Source organism: Budorcas taxicolor, chromosome 9, assembly GCF_023091745.1.
Source record: "Budorcas taxicolor isolate Tak-1 chromosome 9, Takin1.1, whole genome shotgun sequence".
In the NCBI taxonomy this organism is placed as follows: Eukaryota; Metazoa; Chordata; class Mammalia; order Artiodactyla; family Bovidae; genus Budorcas; species Budorcas taxicolor.
In genome coordinates, this window is record NC_068918.1 from 31,726,425 (window position 1) to 31,747,733 (window position 21,309).

Here is a 21,309-nt window from a genome sequence, read left to right on the forward strand (position 1 = left end):
TCATAGTGATGCTTTCTAAGGCCCACTTAACTTCACATTCCAGGATGTCTGGCTCTAGGTGAGTGATCACACCATCGTGATTATCTGGGTCATGAAGATCTTTTTTGTACAGTTCTTCTATGTGTTCTTGCCACCTTTCTTAATATCTTCTGCTTCTGTTAGGGCCATACCATTTCTGTCCTTTATTGAGCCCATCTTTGCATGAAATGTTCCCTTGGTATCTCTAATTTTCTTGAAGAGATCTCTAGTCTTTCCCATTCTGTTGTTTTCCTCTATTTCTTTGCATTGATCACTGAGGAAGGCTTTCTTATCTCTCCTTGCTATTCTTTGGAACTCTGCATTCAGATGCTTATATCTTTCCTTTTCTCCTTTGCTTTTCACTTCTCTTCTTACCTAAGAATTCCTTTATTGTGAAGTTTTTTGCTGTTGTGACTTTTTTTGGGACATCTTTTTGTGACAACTAGTTTCCTCATTTCAATAATTTTACCTTCTCTAAATTCCTCTGACTGCATCTCTAGTGTCTCTCAAACAGTGGTAGTGGCAACATTCGCACAATCAACTATTTTTTCTGTTAATCCACTTATATTCAATTTGAATTTCACTGCAATGTCATCATTTTTTCTTTCTTTGCCACATTTTTATCATTATTGGCCAGTTCTCTCTTTCAGTTATCATTTTGTAAAATTTCACATGAGTTTATCATTGGGAGGCAAGAATATAAACCAGCTACATGCTTCACTATCTGTAGGTGAACTGAGTAACAGAGGAGAAGTTACCTTTCACAACAGAGTTTGAAAAAAAGTGATGTGATTGGTCACTGAAATGATGTTCCTCTTATTAACACAGTGACTTGTGAACTGAAGTGCCAGCAAAGAAATTTGTATTTATGTAGTTACTCACAGTTAGTATACTGTAGTATGAAATTAGAACCATGTTGTTGGGGGACTGGTATTTAACTGAACTGTGGAAGCTGAAACATTTGCTGGGAAACCTGGGAAGTGAGGACTGACTGTAATTCAAAGAAGGTTGATCTGTTAAATATTTTTTGGTTGGTTTTGATGAGATTGAGGATTACATGGACTATTTGATTTCTGAGCTATTGAATACCTAATACATTTTATGTGGAAAAGTAATTTTGATGCTAATCTTGCAGCTTCTTTAATCCTCTTAGCTAATTCCTTACAGAGGACCTTCCGTACTTTCTAGAACAAAAACCTCTAGTTGTAGTAAGTAAAATCAGTGGTGTTAAGAGAATAATAGTGGTAATGATTTTGAATTCATCATGAAGCCGTTGACATTGAAAGTAAATTTTAAAAAATGTTTCATATAATACTGACATTCTAATAATTGAAGATAAAAATGTTAAATCAGTTTTATTTAGTCAGGTGTAACTCCATTTTCACCGTCTTCATACTAGCAAATATTTTATTATGAAATGTGAAAGATAAGGTCTCACGCTGTGTTGGTTGAAACTGAAAAGTGTTAATTTATTGTATGGTTTCCTACAGGTGAACTGGCACAAAGGTTGATCTCAAGATGCCATTAGTGAAGAGAAACATCGATCCTAGGCACTTGTGTCACACTGCACTGCCTAGAGGAATTAAGAATGAACTGGAATGTGTGACCAATATTTCCTTGGCAAATATAATTAGACAACTAAGTAGCCTAAGTAAGTATTTTTACATCAATTAAAAATATTACAAACCAGAATTACACATTGGGGTGTTAAAATAATATTCTTGTGACTAATTGGGGTGGGGGGATAGTTAATAAGAAGAGTACAGAATTATCTAATTATTTTGGGGGAAAAGAGTGTCATTTTAAGTAAAATTAATGCATTTTAGAATCATTTCTTCTCTTTGATCTGGGAAAGGGACATAAGGTCAGAATCTTTTAGGAACAAAATCACATGATGCGTAAGAATTGCTGAGATTGTTTTTAAAATATGATTTGGACTATAAAAGGTGGTGGTAGAGTTGTACTTTTGCTTGCTTGTTATCACTATTTGCTTTTCTAGAGGCTTCAGCTATTTGTGTTTTGAGATACTAGTATCTCTTTATATATCTTATTAGCCTAGGGAAATATTTTTATATTATCAAATATCTAAATGTGAACGATGTGGGATGGTAACTGACTAGTCGGAGGATTAGGTTTGTCAAGTGGATTGTCTAAAGGATATTAGGATATGAGTCAAGTGTCTGATTTGCAGCCTGATGGCAGACAGAAGGCCAGCAGGCTGGCCAGATAATAAAGGCCAATAGAAGGGACAGGTTAAGGGAGGAGGTGAAAGTCAGTCTGTTTCCATTATAAGATTTTATAACAGAGCTGCTAGGTTAAGGAATTAAGTTATTTCCCATTTATTCTAAATGTAATGTTAGAAAAAATTTTTTAAATCCAGTTTATCTTTTGAATTGAAGGATTTTCTTTTTATTAGACATTTATATTTTATTTTAAAGATAAAATAAGATGTTTTTGGTCTAGATATCATCTCTAAGTAGTCCTAGATTTATCAGCTGTACCCACCTACACAGATTGTCCTTAATAACCAGGATTGACTTCTTTTTTCTTTTCCTGTTAACCTTTGTCTTTTCATAATTGAGTACTTAACACAAGGTAAAATGAGGTGGTTAATCTGATTTGTTTCAGGTGAGAGCATTTGGACATATTTATGTAGCCAGAGCAACATAAAGTTGTATTTTCATGTTCTTGGTGAGAGCACTAAATTTCTACATTGCTTGTGAAATAGTTGTAAGAGTAAATTAAAAAACTTGTTTATTTGAATTTAAGTGTATTCTTTGTTCCACTTGGTGTTTTTATTTTTTTCCAGGTTAAATATTGGCTGTGAATCACTAACATATTGTTTATTTGTTTCTTTCTTGAGCAGTTCAGTATAGAGTGTACTTTTGAAACAAGTCAAAAGAAAAGTCTGGTCGCAAAGAGTCGGACACGACTGAGCGACTGAACTGAACTGAATATATTGTTTAAAGTTATTTGCTAGTACTAACTGGTTTTATGATATGTTATATTGTAATAATGTAACATAACATAACTTCATATAAAATTAATATATGCTGTATGTAAATGGGTGCATCAGCTTGTTAATATTAAAATGCATGTTAAGGGCATAAAAATGACATTAATAAATTTGGTTAAATATTTCTTTAAAATGAATGTTAGATCTAATATAGGCATCTTATTTTAGGTGTATTTTCAGTATAGAATTTAGAACTAATGTAATGATTAAGAGTGTCAGTTTTACAGTATTAACCCATTTCTCACATAACATAAAGGTAAAGAATTTTCATGTCTGATACAGTCTATATAAGCAACATCTGTCAGCCAGCACATGGTTATGCTGTAACCAAGCTCTGAAAATAGAAATATATTGTAAAATATAACTAAATTAGGCATTGAGTACTTCAGACTTGGAATCAGAGACTATAGAAGCATTTTCATGGTAGTTTGTAGAGATTCAAAAAAGAAAAAAGAGAAAAAGCATAAAATATTGTAGCAAGGTATAACATTAGTTTACCACCCTAAAATTAAGCTCTCTGGCAGCTTTCCCACTTGACATAGTTGAGAACCTGGAATTAAATTTAAAAGGCCTCAAGATAGCCAGAATAAACAAGTCCAGGCTGAAGACCATGTACATAAAATAGCCAGTTGATCCCTCTCCAAGTTTTTTTGCTTTTACTTTGATAATTGAGACAGGTTGATGATGTGGTTTCCAAACATTCATGCTTCAGAGAATTAAAAGAGGAAATGTGGGGGGAGGGGATGCCAATAACAGAAATAGGCATTACTGAAGCCCATCAAAAGGTGTAGTTTATAGCGAAGGAAGAAGTGACATAAGAGGAAAAGCAACATTAAAAACTGGAAAGAGGCCATTTAATGTAACCACACTTAATATAAAATTATACACTTTAATGCTGTTGTTTCTCATAATCAATTTATGACTGTGAGTCCTCAAAAACAGGTTAAATTATGTTTAATTTTTATTTAAGACAGGGAAACTTAGAGTAGATTTTATATCAGTTTCCATCCAAAACAGTTAAAATAATAATTAATGCGTTAAATAATCTCTGAACTACTTATAAAGTTAGGCTCTTCCGAATGGTTCTATGTAATACATATTTTCACTTTGGTGCTAATTTTAGCACCAAAAGTGCTCTAGCACTTTCACAGTAGTGAAGGTCGACTCCAGGGCTCAGGTAGCTTGGGGCTGGACATTGTTCTGACCTCTTCCTTGCAACAATATACATCCAGTTCAGTTGTTTTTCCTAGTAGAACACAATTTTGTTTTATAATAGATAATCACTGAAAACCTAGAATTTGCTTTATTTAAATTTCTTCTGCTGTACCAAAATTTTCCCCGTTATTACTACTTCTACTTTAGTCGCTCAGTCATGTCCAACTCTATGCGACCCCATGGGCTGTAGCCTACCAGGTTCCTCTGTTCATGGGATTTTCCAGGCAAGAGTACTGGAATAAGTTGCCATTTCCTTCTCCAGGGGATCTTCCTGACCTTACCGTCTGAGCCACTAGGGAAGCGCATGTCTTATTTAACAGCCTTATTTATTTTCTTATTGTCTTATTTAACAGACTTATTTATTTTCTTATTGTCTTATTTATTTTCTTATTGGAACTCTTAACTATATGAGAGATCTTTTACCATTTTCTCTTCCCAAGGCCTTTCTCTTGTTGAATATAGCCACTTTGAGCTGCCAGGATGAGCTGATAGAGCCTAATTCTTGTTCTCAATCAGAAAAATTCACAGGTAGCAACGTAGATGGGTAAGAGGGTAGATAAATAGATTGGCTCTCTTTGCAACCCCATGGACTGAAGCCTACCAGGCTCCTTGGTCTATAGGATTTTCCAGGCAAGAATACTGGAGTGGGTTGCCATTTCCTTCTCCAGGGGATCTTTCCGACCCAGGGATTGAACCTGGGTCTTCTGCATTGTAGGCAGACGCTTTACCGTCTGAGCTACCAGGAAAGCCCCATAAGACTAATTAGATAGTAGATAATGGACAGATAACACTGACTATTTTGCTGTGTGATGAAGGTACATGTTTTTTGTCCTTAAAGAACACACCCCATGTAGTTGAAGAGTCTAATATGATGAATGAAACTATTCTGAAACTATTCTGTGAGTTTCAAAGAGTGTGAGCATATATATAATTAAAAACCATGAGTTTTGGATTATAGGAACTGAGAAAAGAGCGATAAGCATAGGTGAAGTCATAAGAGGAGGCTTGCTGAATGAATGTGAGTTGCACTGGGCCTTTAAGGAACAGAAGAATTTGGAAAATGTAGAGGAATGAAGAAGGAAGGCATTTCGACTTGTTTGGAGAAGTAGGCAAATGAATGGAGGCAAAAATAAATATATGAGTTTTTTTGTTTTTTTTTTGTTGTTGTACAGCATGTTGAGGTCTTAGTTCCGGAACTTGAGATCCCTGCAGTGGAAGCACAGTCTTAACCACTGGACTGCCAGGGAAGTCCCATGTGAGAGGGATTAAAGGTACAAATGATATTAGGTATATATGGTGGAGCTTGATATAGAGGACAGTGTTAGATGAGAGGATTTAGATTTTAATATCAGAGATGAGACCTCATAGCTTCTTGGGTAGAGACGGTAGTATTGTAAGTTTAGTTGCAATTCAGGTACATAGACAATTAACTTCCCATTGCGAACATTATTCATTACACCTCTCTCTGGGATAGAAGGGGGAGGTAGACTTAGAAAGTAGGAAGGGACATGAAAATAGAACAAATGGGATGTCTATCTCATGAACGGCAGTGCTTTGGCGCTTAAGCCTGAAATGGGGAAAGTGTAGACTCTCTTTTAAAAAATCTGTTTAAAAAAGAAAAACCCAAAACCTGTGGGCTCTCTTTCCCAAAATATACAAGTGCATTAAAAATCTGCATATAATTTCAGGTGGTATACAGACTGTAAGTTTAAGATCCATGTATTAAACTAAGTTCTTTCAGGAATAGAATTGTCTCTTCCGTCTTTGTATCCCTAACATTTGATGAGTAAATGAGTAACTTTATACTTGCCTTTTCTTCCACCTGAAATGCTTCCCTTATCTGCCAGAGAAACTGTCTCTGGAAGTTTCTCTAATACCATCCCACACCCAAAAGTTTAGATGCTTCTTTCTCTGTGCTCTGTGGCTCTGACTTTGTTTTATAGTAAGAGCTGCCTGTTGCTAAGCTCCTGTCCTGTATCAGATACTCTACCCATTGCCCTTTCCCCTGACTTTTTTTTTTTTTGCTTCTTTTTCTAATAATTTCTTTGAAGGAGATATTTTTATTTCTATTTTACAGGTGAGGAAATTTATGCCAAGGCCTCAGAGTGAATGGAACAAAGATTTGGACTTAATTATTAAATTGGTTTTCATTTTTATTTAAATGTCTGTTTCTCCCTCTGTTCAGAACTCTTCAGTTGCAGAGACCTTCTCTCCAGGGTTTAGAACATTGTCTGGCATTTTGGTTTAAAGAATATATGTGAGCGAATGAATATGTATAAAATTATCCCTTTTCTCTTAATTTTAAGGAAATTAAAATTCTGATTTTTTTTCCTAAAGATTATAAAATCTTCTAGGATAGGAATTTTATATTTTATTTTTTGGTGTCTTCAGTAGGAAATAACACCTACCAGGCACAGCGTGAACCCTCAGTAAACATTTAACTGATAATGTTTTTTAAAAAAACAGCCATTGTTCAAATGTAAACTGGTGAGATTAATGAATTCATTATGTAAGTATGTAAGTACCCTACTACAGGATATAGAGCTTACTGTTGAGCCTCATTTAACCTAGACAGTATGCTTGGGTCTAAGTTGTCTTGATTTAGGAAGACAATCAATTTTTTTTAAATTCAAGGTATAGATAGTAATTGACTCATTTTGATATAGTGAGTATTCATTTGTTTATATATTCTAAATTCAGTTGAATATTTTTAAATTCTGGTCATCTGAAACTTCTCCCTGGCTTTTTTATTAGATAGAAATTTTTATTTCTCTTTTTTGAATGGGATTATTTTGGTTTATTCTTTTCATAATGGAAATTTACATGACTGGAGGAATACAGTGATTTTAGATTTATTATTTTTTAAGAAACTAGAATGAGATAAAATGTAAAATATATCTCATAAATTTTCTGAATCTATGTTTTGGGCATATCTGAGATTTGGTTATCTATTAGGTTTATGAAGACTCTTGCATTGTGTTACTTGGCCTGAAATTCAGTTCTAGTGTAGACTCTGTTTATGATTGCTGATTTGAGATTAAGAGATATATTATTTATATTTACATCATAACCTTTCTAACACTTAACAGGTGTATAAAGGGAAGTGAAAGTGGTGTATAGATAGGGGTAACGCAGGAGAGTATTGCCGTTTTAGCCACAAGTCACCTACCAGAAAGTGGTAGATCTAGTATTTAAAGCCTATTTCCTAGGGTTTGTTTTTTCCTACTCTATCACAGTTAGATTACCATAGGTGAGGGTTTAAAGTTTAAACTAGTTTCAAATAAATATCAAATTCATCAGGACAGCATTTTAAATGTTAAATTGGTTTATATTTATCTCTGATAACTTTAAGCTTTATGGTATATGCTTCATTTTTGCTTAGGTAAATATGCTGAAGATATATTTGGAGAATTATTCAATGAAGCACATAGTTTTTCCTTCAGAGTTAACTCATTACAAGAACGTGTGGACCGTTTATCTGTCAGTGTTACACAGCTTGATCCTAAAGAAGAAGAATGTAAGTTTATGTATATTTTCTTTCACATGTATGTTTTTGGTTAGGTAGGATGAGTGATATATATAAGAACAGTATTATACATGAATTTATTAAAAAACAAAAACAACTGGGAGAAATGTGCTTCAGTTAATCAAAGACACACACAAAAAACGTGAATTTACTACAAATCTTTTTTACCCACGACCTTTGTTGTATTTGTTGTAATAGACTGGTGGCTTATCTATAAATGCCATTAGCATGACTTACCTGAATTGTCTACTCTTTTTTTCTTCTTTTTGTATATTAAATAGCTCTTCGTTTTTTGATGTAAAATTTTTTTAAGCCAGACTTTTCTTCCATTTTCTTTCTCCCTTATAATTTTTATTCATTAATTTATGACTGTGCTGGGTCTTCACTGCGTGTGGTGGAGGCTTCTCATTGCAGTAGTTTCTCTTGTGGCAGAGAACATGCTTTAGGCATGCAGGCTTTAGTGATTGTGACCTGTGGGCTCAGTATCACCCTTTTAATTTATTTGTATACTTTTGTCTTAAAAATAAAAATTATTTGAAAATTATCTGCAATTCTTAGGTTTGATTTTTTTTTTTTAAGAATGAAATTCCTTTTAATATGCTTTTATATGTGCATATTGCTAAGTCACCAGAATCTGATCTGGTTATTTAAATGTTACTTCCCATTTTAAATGAACATTCCCTCCCCTCCAAAAAAAAACAAAACCCTAAATTGCTAATATACAGGACAAAAATGTTCTATACTGAGATATTAAGCTAGGGATATCAGGCTTAAAAAAAATCACATTACATGCTAAAATAATGGTAAAAACTTTAGTGGTAAAATATTTCATGCACTGATAGAGTACACTGAATGTTGTTGTTTCTCAAATGGCTCTGTTTTTTTTGTTTGTTTTTCTACCAAGAGAAATGAAGTTATTAAGAACATAATTTTTGCTTATCTACCCTAAAGAATTATAATTGTAAGTTATTTATCTCTAAACTTGAGCAGTAAGAATATTAAAAGATATCACTGGAAAACTCAAAAGGTAGTTTTGCTACCTTTTATATGGCAAATATATAAAATATAATGATGTTTTAGTGATTGAACCAACAGTTTCTGACATAACCTAATTTAATGCCTAAATAAGGAGAGGTGAATACTTCCTATGCCAAGTTTCCTCTGCATGCAAAGATATAAACTCACAAGTCTAGATATGAGAAAAAAAACCAAGACAGTACTTTAAAAATAAAAAGAAAACTTTATTGAGGTATATTTCATATACCCTACAATTAACTCTTGTAAAGTTAAAGTGTATGATTCAGTGGTATTTAGTATTTTCACTGTAACGTGACTATCACCACAGTCGGTTTTAGAACATTCTCCTTACTCCAAAAAGAAACCCTATATCTAGTGGAGTTACTTCTCATCTCCCCTTCTCCCTGGCCTCTAGCAATCACTGTCTACTTTCTCTCTCTTTGGATTTGCCTATTTTAGACATTTCATATAAATGGAGTCTTATAGCATATGATTTTCTGTGACTGGCTTCTTTCATTTCTTAGCATGATGTTTTCAGTACTGGTTCATTTCGTAGAATGTATTGACATTTCCCTGATAACTAATGATGTTGAGCATCTTTTCGTGGCTTATAAGCTATTTAGAGACAAGTCACCGAGCAAGAAAGTGGTGGATAGGATTAAAACCAGGGTTTTCGTCCTAGTTACTCTGAGTGAAGTGGACCAAGTGCACAATTTTGAGAGACTGTACAAACAGGGAGTGGATTGTTGGCATTTGGGTGACATGAAATGAGGGAAAGTCAGTCTGGTCATTGCAGATCTTTCTTTTGTCTGGGATATCTAGATGTCTGTCTCATACCTCTTATTTTTAAATGTTAACAACTGCAACTAGTTCAGTTAAAAACAAGTAAAACAAAAATGATTCTGTTTGTGCAAAGGGCTGGATCTGGACTTTACATTGTACCAGAAGTCTTATGACAGAATTGTCAATAGATAGTTAGCATGTGCTTGTTCCTTTAATAAAACTACAGTCAAATGTAATTCACAGTGATGTATAAATGTAAAAAAAAATTAATGAGAAAATAGTGATCTGATTTTTTAAGAAAACAGGGTTTAAATGATTTACTAGTCATTGTGTATCTTCTTTTGGAAAACTGTTCAGATCCCTCTCCTATTTTTAATTTGGATTATTTTTCCTTTTATTGTTGAGTTATGCAAATTCTATACATATATATTCTGGATCCAAGTCCCAAATCTTACGATTTGGAAAGATTGTCTCTCATTCTGTGGTGATTTTTTTCTTGGTGGTATCCTTTGAAACTTGTTTGTGTGTATCAGTTACACATCATGAAATTGCTGAAATAAAAATCACTGCTAATATTTAAAAAGATTTTATGGACATACTTTCAAATATATAATTTGTATTCAAAATTTCTTTTTTAAATAATTTAAATATGTAAGTTACAAGTACTTTTCATCTAAAATATATACAAGCAGCTTTTTTATGTAACAGAAATAAAAATTAACATTAAGTTTCAAAATATTGTTAAAATTTAAGATATTTTAGCATTCCCATTAAAATTGAAAATGAAAATATAGATACTAGTAAATAAGATAGTTTTAAGTGTTTAAAAAAATTCTTAATGTGCCAACAACTATCAGAATTATTTAGTTTCCTTTAAAATTATATGGAGCATGGGGGAAGAATTCAGAATCGTAAAGTTGAACTACTTAATTTGAAATTGTCTTGGGGATATTGGATAGAGGAATTTTCAAAGTTATTTAACCTATATTTTCTAACTCCATTAAAGTTCAAATAAAATAACATTGTGAGTAGAATAATAAATTACAGAATGTAACATCAGTATTTTGGGTTTTTTAATTACCATTAAATAGTAACAGAACTATCATAATAATTTAGAATGGGTAAAAAACTGAGTTTTAAAGATCTGTACAATTCTATTTAGTTCAATATGTTTACAAACATTTTGCTGACTTGCTGTGTTATATAACACTAAGTAATATGTCATTGTTGGCAACTGCAAGGGGCTTTGTCACACTGGTCTGTTAACAGATGAGAGAAATGATAATTAAGAGGAACTGAAGAATGAAAAATGCTTATTACTTTACATGTTCTTTACATTCTTTACTAAGAAAGTTTTGGGAGATTAAATCCTAGGTTTTATATTTAATAGTTAATAAGTGAGATAGGATAGTGGCAAGAATTGGTTCATTTTGATTGCAGAAAACAGAGGCCACTTCTGACATGAGCCAGAGGAACAGTATATGGTATTGTGGCAAAGAGATTAGCCTCAAAGGCAGACAGATCTGCGTTTTCTGTTCTGGCTCTACTGTTTATTAACCAATTTCTCTTGGCCCAGTTATGCAATATTTTCTATTTTTATATGTTTACAAATGACATAATAATTCCTGTCTCATTAAGTTATTATAAAGGTTAAGTAAAAATTACTGAAAACATCTACCCCTGTAGTTTGTACTCATTAAATATCTCTTATACTACTCCTTAGTGATAGTGGAAAAATTTTTTTCCTTCTTTGAATTTTATTTTGTTGTTTTTAAGTGCGTTACAAGTCAGGTAGCAGTAGAATTGCTGGGGATGCAGTCATATTGTGGCTGTTGCACAGCCAGCCTTACTGCTTCACTCACTTCATAGATCCAAACATTTGTGTTGAGTGTATTTTATTTGTGAGGATGAAAGAGGTACTATTTTAGGGAGAAAAATAATTTAGGACTTGTGATTATTTAGTACTGACCTTTTTATGGCATAAAGCGTTTATCATACTAAAAACCATATGCAAATATGTATATTTCAATATAAAGTCACCTAATTTTTTAATATCAAGAAATCACTCTAAGAGTTAAGAATCTAGTATTTTGGCACATTTTTTATTTAAACATGCTGAACAGTCCAAAAGAAGATGAGTAAATGAAGTTATTTTAAATCCTCATATGTACCACTTATTTACTAGAGATACTGTAAGTAATAAATTGTGTTACTTACTAGAGGTACTAATGTACAAGACAGCTTCAGTCTTTAAGAACTTGTAGTTAATTGGAGATCTTTATAGTACAAGATAAAAGAAAAGTGAAACAAGCAATAATACAGATTGCCCAGTACTTGAAAGTTTCATTTTCTTTACAGTAGATTTGTTTTAACTTTATAGTCCATGTTATAATATTTATAATCTCTGTAGCATAGAGGGCAATACTGTATTTAGCCCAGAATGCCACTAATAGTGAAGTAACTCCTTCAGTGTTATTGGTATAAGCTAAATAAAAGTAATAAAGGAAGATGGAAAAAAGATTATAGAAAAAAAGAGGAAAATGTAGGTTGCTGGGGGCTAGTATGGTAAGTAAAGAAAAGAAAAAGATGTTTTGATGGAAAATGAAAAATGTGCTTCAGGTGTCAGCAGAGCTTTCTGAGCCTTAGAAATCAGAGCTTGCATTAAAGCCCATCTAAATGCTTTTGAACTGTGGTGTTGGAGGAAACTCTTGAGAGTCCCTTGGACTGCAAGGAGATCCAACCAGTCCATTCTGAAGGAGATCAGCCCTGGGATTTCTTTGGAAGGAATGGTGCTGAAGCTGAAACTCCAGTACTTTGGCCACCTCATGGGAAGAGTTGACTCATTGGAAAAGACTCTGATGCTGGGAGGGATTGGGGGCAAGAGGAGAAGGGGACAACAGAGGATGAGATGGCTGGATGGCATCACTGACTCGATGAACGTGAGTCTGAGTGAACTCCGGGAGTTGGTGATGGACAGGGAGGCCTGGCGTGCTGCGATTCATGGGGTTGCAAAGAGTCAGACACTACTGAGCGACTGAACTGAACTGAATTGGGAAAATAAAGCACAAAATGATTTGTGATGTAATGATAAGAGCATTTATTTTAAAAATGTGATTCCTGATTCATAAGCCACTACAGTCACAGCCTTTTGACTTTTAAACAAACGCAGTGTATGAATTTGTCCTTATGTTAAATCATGTTAGTAAAATAAAATGATACATGTTGGATTTTGTTTTAGTATCTTTGCAAGATATAACAATGAGAAAAGCCTTCCGAAGTTCTACAATTCAAGATCAGCAGCTTTTTGACCGCAAGACTTTGCCTATTCCATTACAAGAGACGTATGATGTTTGTGAACAGCCTCCACCTCTCAATATACTCACTCCTTACAGGTCAGTAGGCTAATAAATAAGAAGGCTGGTTACTTATCTCAGACTTCAAGTTCAAAGAGGTCTAACCTTAAATGCTAAATCTCCAAACATTTTTTTATTTCACTGGATTCCTGACCAGTGCAGAGACCCCTCCATAGCCAACACCTTTAGAAAACCTTTGCTTTATTCGCTAGGTGAGTTCCTAGGATTCTGGCATACAAATCAAAGGAGTTGTTTTGCCAAATATTTTTAAGAAAAGCCAATGGCAGATATTACTCTAAAGGGACAAGGAGTTGTTATTGTCTTTTTAATTTAATTTCTAATTTGATGTGAAAACAAAAAATAAATAGTTCAAAATCTCACTGCATTAATAAAATAAATACCATTTTTTCTTGTTCTTATCTACTCTTTACCTGTATGCATCATATTTCTGTGTAATGACTATGTAGTATCTGTTTTTAATATTTTTTTTGCCATTTAAAAAAATCTAGAGTTATTCAACCTTTCTTTGAGTCTTTCACATAAATTGTTAAATGAGGAATTTAAGAGGCACAACACATATCCAAAATGAAATGGTATTTGGATAGTTATTTGAAACTATGTCAGTATGCAAGTCATTGGATATAACTGTTAGAATGACTATTTGGTGACATTTTTTTTTTCTGTTTGATAAGTAAGAAACCCTGTACAGTTTCTCTATTCTGTTATCCTTTCAGGCTTTTATCTTTGGCAGAATCATTTATAATTATTGAAATTTCCCACAGGAATTATAGAAAACTTTGTATTCATTAGAAGTTAGGGATGAAAATTGTCCAGTTGTACTTTAAATTATTAACACAAACTCTGCAAAACTTCTGGTTTTCCATTTTCCTTAGTTTCCTGTCTGATTTATGAGAAATGTTCTATTGGTGCATATTGTGATTTACTTTGCCAGTATTTTTACACATGGTATATTTTCTTAATGTAAGAAGAAACAATTTTAGTAAAATAATTTCTATTCTGATTGCCTCTCTAAGTCTCACTAATGTATATTTTCATTGATATTTTATATTTCAGAGATGATGGTAAAGAAGGTTTGAAGTTTTATACCAATCCTTCATATTTCTTTGATCTTTGGAAAGAAAAAATGTTACAGGATACAGAGGATAAGAGGAAGGAAAAGAGGAAGCAGAAGGTATTACAAGAAATTCAGAAAATTGAAGTTAGTTTTCATGTATTTGTGTTTTGTTGCATATGTGGAACCTTATTAATTCTATATTTTGACAAGTTTTATTCTATTTGGTCCATATAGTAATCACACAGAAAGATCACAGTCCAGTGGGGTGAAAATATGGTGTGATAAGTGTGCTAACAGAGGTATGCATGGAGGGTTTGAGTAGCACAAAATAGCACCAGCTTTAGACAGGGTGGGCCTGATAAACACTTCAACAAATCTTATAATGAATCTTAAAAAGAACAAGTAAGAATTAAGTGGACCAGGGAAGAAAAAGGCATTCTACTGAAAAAGAACAAAGGAACATTGTACAGATATTGGTAAAGTAGATTAGTTAATATTATCTTACCACAGAGCATATCCTAAATGCCCTGAAAAAGTTACAACATGTTATCTGTCTGCTGTATTGTCATTTTCTGTTTTCTGATGAAATTCACTTGGATCTGTTTATTCCATATTAATGATAACTAGAAATATAAACGAAAGAAGCAAAGTTGGATTTAGGCAGAATTATGAAGGAGGAGCCTGGTAGGCTGCCATCCATGGGGTCGCTAAGAGTCGTATACGACTGAGCGTCTTCATTTTCACTTTTCACTTTCATGCATTGGAGAAGGAAATGGCAACCCACTCCAGTGTTCTTGCCTGGAGAATCCCAGGGACGGGGGAGCCTGTTGGGCTGCCGTCTGTGGGGTCGCACAGAGTCGGACACGACTGAAGCGATTTAGCAGCTGCAGCAGCATGAAGGTGGCACAGTTGGTTTTTATCATCCCTCTGTTTCTCCTGTAGCTACTTCTGCTTTCCCTGCACTACCCCATAATGCCTGCATGTTATTATTTTCTGCACTAGACAGTGTACCAGTGTTCTAGCCAGAATTTGCAAACTGGTGACTGGTAGCCCAGGCTACGCTTGCAAGCAGTTTTGTTTGACAAACACAGTGGTTTTTAAATTTTTGAACTGAAATCCCTCAGATGGCCATGCCCATCTAGTTCCCTGCAGGCCTCATCTTATATCTGACTGTTACCATTCAAGTATGTTACCTGCTTGACCCCTTTGGCATTTGATTTTTTGTACCTTTCCTTTCTATACTTTTTCTTCCACAGTTTGAGTCACTTTTTGTTTTAATCAAATACCCTATTTTCTGTTGAGTGACACGGTTATTATGGTTTAATTGGCTAATTGGATTTTTTTTCTAATGTATTGGCTAGCTAATTAGTCACCTCTCAGATCACATAACCTTAGTACTAATTTCCGGTTTGGGCTGGAAAAATTAATGGTAGAAATTTCACTCATTATTTCAAAAACTAATAGATGAGGGAGCAGAGTTGACAAATCTTTTTTCATCTGAAAGGACTTTCTGACCTCGTTTTATTCCTCAAATACACTGTTTTTATCTGATGATATATCAATTCCAAGTAGAGGTTAAAAAAGCATTAGAAAATGGGATTACAAGCAAACTCCTAATACTTAACTCTGAATGTACAAATGAACTGTCTCTGTTGTTATTTTTGCTATACTATGATGAGTTGCTTTTTCAGTATTGATATTATAATTATATTTTGATTGTTTTAACCTCTTTTAAAAAACATAGAACTTCAGCATTTGGCTTTGTTTCAATACATCTGTTATAGCAGAAAAATCTAGATCGTCCTCATGAACCAGAAAAAGTGCCAAGAGCACCTCATGACAGGCGGAGAGAATGGCAGAAGCTGGCCCAAGGTCCAGAGCTGGCTGAAGATGATGCTAATCTCTTACATAAGCATATTGAAGTTGCTAATGGCCCAGCCTCTCATTTTGAAACAAGGTTTCTTTTCTTTTGTTTGTTTTTTAACAAAATTAATGATAAAACACTGGCTTTATTTCTAGTATCTATGTGTCTAAGTCTTAGGTCCTGAACTGTTGAATTGATAGATGCTGTTCTATAACTATTGAGATGATTTGGAAAACCTAACCCCTGTGAGCCTACTGAAGTCTGATCTTGGGCAGGTCATTTTCATACCTGGATTTCAGTTTCGTCATCTGTAGAAAGAAATGGTTGAAGCAGATGATCTTTAGCTTTATTTTAACTTTCATATAAAGTCTCAGGTCCTTCTCAGTAGTTCAGGCTGAGTCTGTTAAAATTTCATAACAGAGTAATGGGGGTCTGGATTTTTTTTGACATATTATTGATTCACTATGTATAAAATAGGAGTTGAGAAGGGGTTATATTTTGTTCTTTTTCTTTCCCCTGATTTCCTTTCTGTGTCGCATTTTCTGCCTCAGATATATCGGGGCTTTCAAACAAAATCACTCATCCCCTTTTGCAGAAATATACAATAGGTCCTTCTCCTTTCTCAATAGCCAAGGGCCCTATCTAACTAACATGCAACCCTAACAAACATTATACTAGTATCTCTCTGTGAAGAAGTTTGTGTACAGTTGATTTTAGTTATTATTATATATCTTATAGTTATTGATTTTTTTCAGTGGAAAAAGCACTTGAGACTTTCTTTTGAATAATACCTATAAATGATTGTGTCATAAATGTAAATTATCTTGTTCTATTTTAAGAGTATAGACATGATACTGTCTATATACAGTACTGAAAGAAAGAGGCTGAATTGATTTTTTAAATTAACAACCGATAGACAAACATCTGTTTTTAATCACTGTTAAGTAATTGAGATATTGCTGACCCAATAGTGTAAATATAAGCATTTCTAACTTGCTTTATACACATCTTTTAAATCCAGCTTTGTCCGCAGAGTGTACTGTAGTCAGTAAATGTTTATAAATCTTCACATGCCCAAAGTATCTAAAAGTTTGCTTAAATCTGTTTTAAGTCACATGTTATGTTACTCAGCTATTTTCTGAGTACTCTTAACACCTTTGAAAACATGAAAAAGACAAAAACGATGTAGTTAGGGATCTCTGTGCCACTAGTATCATTGAGACCTATCTCCCCTGGGCACAAGACATTTGGAAGTCATTTAGGTTTAAAAGAACAACAGGTTATTCTGGTGTATAAAATGTTCATATTCTAGGTTTTTGTCATTAGCATCTTATTAAGAAACTAAATAGAGGCAGATAGCTTTGAACACAATTTGCCTAAAAGTTAACTATTATCTTGTTTATCAGATTATGAATGTAACACTTTTTACCTTTGTGAGCTGTTAGTATTCTATTGTAAAGGAATAAAATAACTGAAGGTCATCATAATAACCTGAATCAGCAAGGAAAGGTTGCATTATGAGCAGCATTCTGTGTTTTAAAAGCAGGATAAATTTCTGAAAGAAGTGTCCTAAAAGTAGTTAAAATATTGGCATTCAAAGGATAAACCTTAAATATCTCATGTAAAACACTTTATTTCAGCAATACTTCAAGAAAGATACACTAATTTATTATTTTTTTCTAGACCTCAGACATATGTGGATCATATGGATGGATCTTACTCACTATCTGCCTTGCCGTTTAGTCAGATGAGTGAGCTCCTAACTAGAGCTGAGGAAAGGGTCTTAGTCAGACCACATGAACCTCCTCCACCTCCACCAATGCATGGAGCAGGAGATGCAAAATCCATACCCACCTGTATCAGGTATGTCAGAACAAGCACATGATGTGTTTATCACAGGTGCTGGTAGCCTTTTTCTTTAAGGCCCTTGTAATAAATATTTTCGGCCTTAGGAAATATGGCTTCTGTCACAACTGCTCATGGACTGTACATAAACAAATGAATATGTTTGTGTTTCAACAAAGTTTTATTTACAAAAACAGGGATTAGTTAAGATTTGGCCCATGGGATGTAATTTGCCAGTCTCTCATAAGAGCTCACACATTCTCTTGGGAAAATTTAGCTAATGATTGTTTAAAGATAAATGTGTTTTGTTTTATTATAGCTTTGTTCTCAAGCACATGATGTGCAGTATATTAATAAAAATAAGAATTTTGGGTATGTGGTTAAGGACAAAGAAATGGGAACCAAAGATTTAATTATTATAAATATTAATTTGATGTTGGGGAAATAACTCTTAAGAATTTGAGAGAGAATAAGCAATTGCTCCTAATAATCTTTTAGTAAAGCTTTTTGAAGTTTAATTTTGTCCAGTGTCGCCCACATTACAATTTTTTAATAGAGAATTAGAAATCAGCTTTACAATTTTCAGTTAAAAGAAAAAATCAAGTTTATATCACATACTCATTTGATGTTCCATCCTTAGGAAGGAAGAGGAACATCAGTTTCCTTTGTGGTTTGTAATTAGTTGTTGTTGATTTAAATGAAATGACATATGATGAGTCTTAATAGCTTCAGTATGAATACAGTATTGTTTGGGCCATAGGTATTGCTACAAATGTTGTAGTATGATAAATATTGAACCATTATGAAGACTCATATTACAGTATAAAATTGAGCTTTTTTTTTATCAAAGTAAGTATAAAATGCTTATAGATATGAAAGTTGTGTGAGTAGATGAGTCCATTTAGAATATTAGAAATCACAGCACCATGTATTAATTTTCTTGTTAGTGTACTTTTGGTTTTCATTTCATTCTAAATATTGATGACGAATTTTTAATTTTTATAGGAACATGTTAATACATCTACCTTGATATAATTACTGGTAGCTGTTTATATTTTGTGTGGTTAGTCTTTTCTCTTTAAATAACTTGCTAGGATCTCTTTTTCATTTCAGTTCTGCTACAGGTTTGATAGAAAATCGTCCTCAGTCACCAGCTACAGGCAGGACACCTGTGTTTGTGAGCCCCACCCCCCCACCTCCTCCACCACCTCTTCCATCTGCCTTGTCAACTTCTTCATTAAGAGCTTCGATGACTTCAACTCCTCCCCCACCAGTACCACCCCCACCTCCACCTCCAACCACTGCTTTGCAAGCTCCAGCAGTACCACCACCTCCAGCTCCTCTTCAGATTGCCCCTGGAGTTCTTCACCCAGCTCCTCCTCCAATTGCACCTCCTCTAGTACAGCCCTCTCCACCAGTAGCTAGAGCTGCCCCAGTATGCGAGACTGTACCAGTTCATCCACTCCCACAAGGAGAAGTCCAGGGGCTGCCTCCACCCCCACCACCGCCTCCTTTGCCTCCACCTGGCATTCGACCATCATCACCTGTCACAGTTGCAGCTCTTGCTCATCCTCCCTCTGGGCTACATCCAACTCCATCTACTGCCCCAGGTCCCCATGTTCCATTAATGCCTCCATCTCCTCCATCACAAGTTACACCTGCTTCTGAGCCAAAGCGTCATCCATCAACCCTACCAGTAATCAGTGACGCCAGAAGTGTACTTCTGGAAGCAATACGAAAAGGTAATTTTCTCAAGAGCCTTTAAAAGCATTGCAATAGTAGCATTGAGAACCTGTCTGAATATTTGAGACAGTAATGTTTTCTTCATTTGTAAAATTTTAGATGATCATGTTTTTTGCACAAATAGCCTTTAGAAACTAGAGCTATGGTCAGTTTATATTTTAAGTAATTTTCAAGAAAATTTATCACATTAATCATTTTATCTTCATACTTAGTAGGGAATCTTAAAATGTTTAGGTAATGAATGGGAAATTTTAAATATCAGACTTAAATGTTATGGAAAATTTAGTTAAAACTCTTTGTATTATACTTAATATGTATATTAACTACTTTAAAAATGGTATTTTCTTCAGTGTTAAGGCTGTCCATTTGGTGTATAAGTGACACTTGCTTTACTAGTACCTTGAAAGGATTTAGGTTCCTAACTTAGTAACAAAGGAATGACATGTCATACTATATGCCAGGCACTAACAGTATAGAATGAATAATAGTGCCTTTCTCTCAAGTACTGGGGAGAATAAAGGCACAGAAAATACGCTCAACATTGTTTAATTATTTGACCATAGAGGTAAATAACAAACAAAAAAATGTATCACCTGGTTAACTTTAGGTGATGGTGAGTAGGGAAGCACAATAGACCGTTATGGCTAAATAAACTGTAGACATCCTCTGGGATATGTGGTAAGTTTCATCAAATACTATCACAGATAATAACATAATAAAAGAATTAATGTCTTTCTAAATACGATTCCTTCAAATTGTTTTTAATAGATCTTGCTTTTTACTTTCCTGTTAGTATTTATTATGTGTACTTGATTTTATTACATTAATAATGTCTAATAATATCATATCTAGTGATAATAATAATATCTAATATATCTAATAATAATATATAGTGTTTTGGTTTACGATGAATGTTTGGATTTACTCTATCAGGTATTCAGCTACGAAAAGTCGAAGAGCAGCGTGAACAGGAAGCTAAACATGAACGCATTGAAAATGATGTTGCCACCATCCTGTCCCGTCGTATTGCTGTGGAATACAGTGATTCAGAAGATGATTCAGAATTTGATGAAGTAGATTGGTTGGAGTAAGAAAAATGCATTGATAAATATTACAAAACTGAATGCAAATGTCCTTTGTGGTGCTTGTTCTTTGAAAATGTTCGGTCATCCAGTGTTTTGCTTTCTTTTCCTTAAGGTAAATAACCCTTTTCCTCCATAATTTTTTGATTTTTAAGAAAAATATTAGCACACATTTCAAACTAAATGTTTTACAGTGGCTTATCTTTTTTATTTTTCCCTGAAAAGACATCATTTGGTCAAATAAACCACTAAGTATTAAGCATGGACAGCTGTTGTTAGAGTAGCAGATTCAGTTTTTTGATATATCTTAATTGTGCACTTTGTGAATTTTAATTTAAAGAAAGCAACTGAGATTAAAAATCTTGCGGGCAGCTGTATCTATTAATGAGCCTTATCCCATTTCCTGGTGTTTTAAAAGAAGAAACACTGCCTTGATCATATGAATACACTCAGAAAGTACATTTAGCTTGTAGTATTGAATTCTCTTAAAGGAATGCTTGAATTTTTTTAATTATTGTTTTATTGTTTTAAAATACTTGCCTTATTTGAATGTTTAGCAGTATCCCCTTCCTACTTATATATTGTGTGATACAATTTTGCTTGCTGATAAGAGTTTAAAAAATTTCCATGTGAAATACACTGACATAAACCATGTAACTTACATAACTGTTAAGAATAACAGTCTGATTTAATAAATGGTTCATTTTAAAGCTTAATGGGTATTTCCTCATTGAATAAAACTTTCTGATAGTTTATCAAATAATATAAGCTC

At 33.7% G+C, this 21,309-nt stretch overlaps 1 protein-coding gene and 1 non-coding gene across 2 annotated transcripts; one reads left to right on the forward strand and one right to left on the reverse strand.

Moving 5' to 3' along the window:
- The first annotated feature begins 1,536 nt into the window (after positions 1 to 1,536).
- On the forward strand, positions 1,537 to 20,546 carry WASF1 (WASP family member 1). Its single transcript, XM_052645899.1, has 8 exons — positions 1,537 to 1,669; positions 7,632 to 7,766; positions 12,814 to 12,967; positions 14,003 to 14,147; positions 15,788 to 15,960; positions 17,551 to 17,730; positions 18,826 to 19,454; positions 20,389 to 20,546. Exons 1-8 carry the CDS (start codon positions 1,537 to 1,539, stop codon positions 20,544 to 20,546), a joined length of 1,707 nt encoding a protein of 568 aa, XP_052501859.1.
- Positions 4,924 to 4,995, reverse strand: TRNAC-ACA (transfer RNA cysteine (anticodon ACA)). The gene has a single exon. It is a non-coding gene; the product is annotated as a tRNA-Cys (tRNA).
- Positions 20,547 to 21,309: the final 763 nt, after the last annotated feature.